The sequence below is a fragment of the Trichechus manatus genome, unplaced genomic scaffold (assembly GCF_000243295.1).
Source record: "Trichechus manatus latirostris isolate Lorelei unplaced genomic scaffold, TriManLat1.0 scaffold00093, whole genome shotgun sequence".
Lineage (NCBI taxonomy): Eukaryota > Metazoa > Chordata > Mammalia > Sirenia > Trichechidae > Trichechus > Trichechus manatus.
Window position 1 is genome coordinate 6,596,575 of NW_004444029.1, and position 3,263 is coordinate 6,599,837.

The following is a 3,263-nucleotide window of genomic DNA, read 5'->3' on the forward strand; positions in this document are numbered from 1 at the left end:
GTGATGTTGAGGATGTCCCCAGGGAGCACTGGGATATGGTTCATAGAGATGTGAGGGCCTGGTGATGTTGAGGATGTCCCCAGGGAGCACCGGGATATGGTTCATGGAGACATGAGGGCTCAGTGATGTTGAGGATGTTCCCCAGGAACAGGGATTTCATTCATAGCTCAACACAGAGGTCAGTTTAAGTGACAGAACATCTGAGGTACAAATGAGTGTCCTACCCTGGTCCCGATGGTGTTGTGGTTCCTGGAGAAGGGGTAGAAGGCCCCCAGCTGCATCCAGCGGACACACATCTCATATTCTGCGTCTTGAAAGAACCCACAAATATCTGCTCCCGTCTACAACAAAATGGAATAACAAGACCCCGTTGGTGATTTCTGGAAGATGTTGCCATCTGCTCGGGGATCAGGAGTGACCCAGGGGAAACTTACATAGGATATGCCAAAGAGGCTAAACTCCATCATGCCTGCAACGAGAACCAGCACCCATCAGCGGAGGGGCCGGGGTACTCGGTAGTCTCCTCCTCCCTCATCAGTCCTCCATCGAGGCCCGTCCCCACTCACGGGCCCCAGGAATGAGCCGCCTCACCGATGATGGATTTCTTCAGCTGGTTCCACGCAGACGTGTTATCTCCCAGCCAGTGTCCTGCCCAGCGGCCAGAGGAGGGGAAGGTGGAGCGGGTGATGATGATGCCTCGCTCCCCTGTCACCTCCTGCACAGCTCTGGGTGGAGGGGACAAGGAGGTGAGTGGGACAGCACAGGGGAGGAGGGCCACTGAGCTTCTCCTCAGAGAACCGGGGACCTAGGGCAGGGACAAGATGCTTCCTGTCTGTCTGGAGGAGCATGGGCCTCAGAGCGGGAACAAGGGCTCCCCACTTCCTCAGGAGCCTACAGAGATAGTAACAGTACAGCGTGCTTTCACACAGCGCTTTCCAGAGAGCTTTACCATGGAGGGGCCGGGGTGCTGCACGCCGCTTGCAACTGGCTGCTAACCCGAAGGCTGGCAGCTGGAACCCAACCAGTGCTTCCACGGAAGAAAGGCCTGGTTATCAGCTTCTATAAAGATTACAGCCAAGAAAACCCGATGGGGCAGTTCTACTCTGTAACACATGGGGTCGCCAGGAGTCGGAATCAACTTGAGGGCCGCTCACAACAGCAACAAGCTCACCAGTTTCCCTAAAACGTAAGTAATCACTACCTCTCACTCCTTACTGACCCCGTACTTCATTTTTCGTATTTCAGGAAGAAGTGGATTTCTCTAAATGGTTTTCCTTTGGATAATTGTTATTATTCTTCGACTGAGCTCACAAAATGGGACTGTGTTGATTCAGGAGAAAACCAGTTGGGTATCAAATAAGAATGACCAGAAAAAAAAATGGCAGTAGCAATGGTCCACTTCTGAAATAAAAGAGCAAGGCCCAGCCCTCTAAGTGACAATGGCCTGGCCGCACTGCGTACTGACTGCTGGTGCCTCCACGTCTGTCCTCAGCGTGACCAGCCCCTCACTGCAGGCCTGTGCCTTACTTATTAAACCTGCCCTCCTGACTATGCCCACAGGGCCCGGCTCCGAGCTCCATGCATGTTTGTTTAAGGAATGAGAACTGCTATTTCGTCACTGTAATTAACTCCTCTTAGCCCTTGGACAGGGGTGAGAGGAAGGCAGGTCGCCACTGTATCACCGGTGTCCCCCCATGTGTGCTGGCTGTGGGGAGCCGCGACTCACTCGTAGGTGGGCCTGGTCTGGGACCAGCCGTACAGGCTGTGCACGTCGTAGTGCCGCACCAGGGAGCCGTCCGGCAGCACCTGCTGGCTCTCCATGCACAGCGTCTTGCTGCTCAGGCCGCTGTCCCTGGACTCCAGAGCTGAGGGAAAGAGAAAGACGTGGAAACCACCGGACGCTGCTTCACCCCCGACGTCTCTTCAGGGATCGACTGAGCCCTGGCCTGGCCTACCCTCCTCCCAGGGCCTGGGAACAGGCCTCTGTAGAAGCTGCCACGGGGTCTGCAGGGGCTTCGACACGACGCACCCCTGCAGAGCCCTCCAGAAGACAGGGCCTGGGAGAAGCCACCCCGCAGAATGCTCACTGTGCCTCATCCTGATCTAGACTTTTAACATGAAATTATGTCATGGGATCCTTATCAGAACTTTGGGAAGGAGATATCACTATCCTCTTTACAGCTCAGAGCACTGAGATTTGGAGACATTACGTAATTTCTCGAAGGCCACACGATACACAGAATAATTTCTGGAGCTAAGATACGAGAGCATGATGCCCAAGTCCACTGACCCCATGATAAGGGGAGCCTCAATTTTCCACCCGTCTGTGGCCCATGCCTTCCTGCAGAGACATTAACACATGCAGGAAAGAGTAAGAACCCTGGCCAAGAGAGCCCCTTGGAGACGTTACCACAGTCAAGTGCTTTCAAGCAGATTCCAAAAATTCATCCAACGGTACCACTGATTCACACACACCACAACGGTAAAGGGCTGGGAGTGCCTTTGTCTTTGGCACCCCAATAAACCACTGCAGCAGTGAGGATGAGCACGAGAAGTCGGGGCACACCCCGGGCCCTGGGCTAACGCAGGGGCCACCTTCGTCGCAGCCAGGCTGGTCATGGAGGAGGCCGTGGTCCTCACCTGGCATGTACGGGGGGTGGTTGAGGGTGGAGTCTTTGCAGCCCGGGGGGACGGCCCCGTTGACAAAGCTCGAGGGCTCATTCATGTCCTGGAGATGGAAACAAGACAGACCTTGTTTTTAAATAGTCGTATCCTGCCAATTCAGAGACGGAGTGGTGAACAACACGGTCACCATCTAGCGATCATTCCGGTCACAGCAGGGGGACTTGTGGAGCCCTCATGGGCTGTGCCTACAAAGGCTCATCACCCCGACAGAATAACCGGCTCGAGGGTAACATAACCACCCTCGGTGTGAAGCAAGGCTCAGATTCAAGGAATGCCTCGTAATCACACTGGAGGCTTTACCGGCAGGGGGCAAGGTGTGCAGGGTCAGAGCTGCTCTGCTCCCGACTGGAGGGGCTGCGGGCCGACTGGTCCAAAGTCTTTCTTGGATAATTATTACCCCCTTGACTAAAGGTTAGTGATACATATGCTTAGATACACAGAGAAGGCAACACACATACACATGTGCACACATACCACATACATGTGCCACACACACCACAAACATACATGTACACACACAGGCAATGCCCATGCACGTGTGCACACACATACCACATATATACCACACACGGCCCACA

General features: G+C 54.3%; 1 protein-coding gene across 1 annotated transcript in view; it reads right to left on the minus strand.

Annotated features, from left to right (window-relative positions):
* Positions 1 to 3,263, minus strand: part of LOC101350828 (maltase-glucoamylase, intestinal) — a 250,622-nt gene that overhangs the window by 13,033 nt on the left and 234,326 nt on the right. The window contains exons 37-41 of the mRNA XM_023736869.1: positions 2,641 to 2,728; positions 1,727 to 1,865; positions 592 to 725; positions 435 to 469; positions 225 to 341 (exon numbers count right to left, since the gene is read on the minus strand). Of these exons, the coding sequence (XP_023592637.1) occupies positions 225 to 341; positions 435 to 469; positions 592 to 725; positions 1,727 to 1,865; positions 2,641 to 2,728 (513 nt within the window). The remainder of the gene's footprint in view (positions 1 to 224; positions 342 to 434; positions 470 to 591; positions 726 to 1,726; positions 1,866 to 2,640; positions 2,729 to 3,263) is intronic.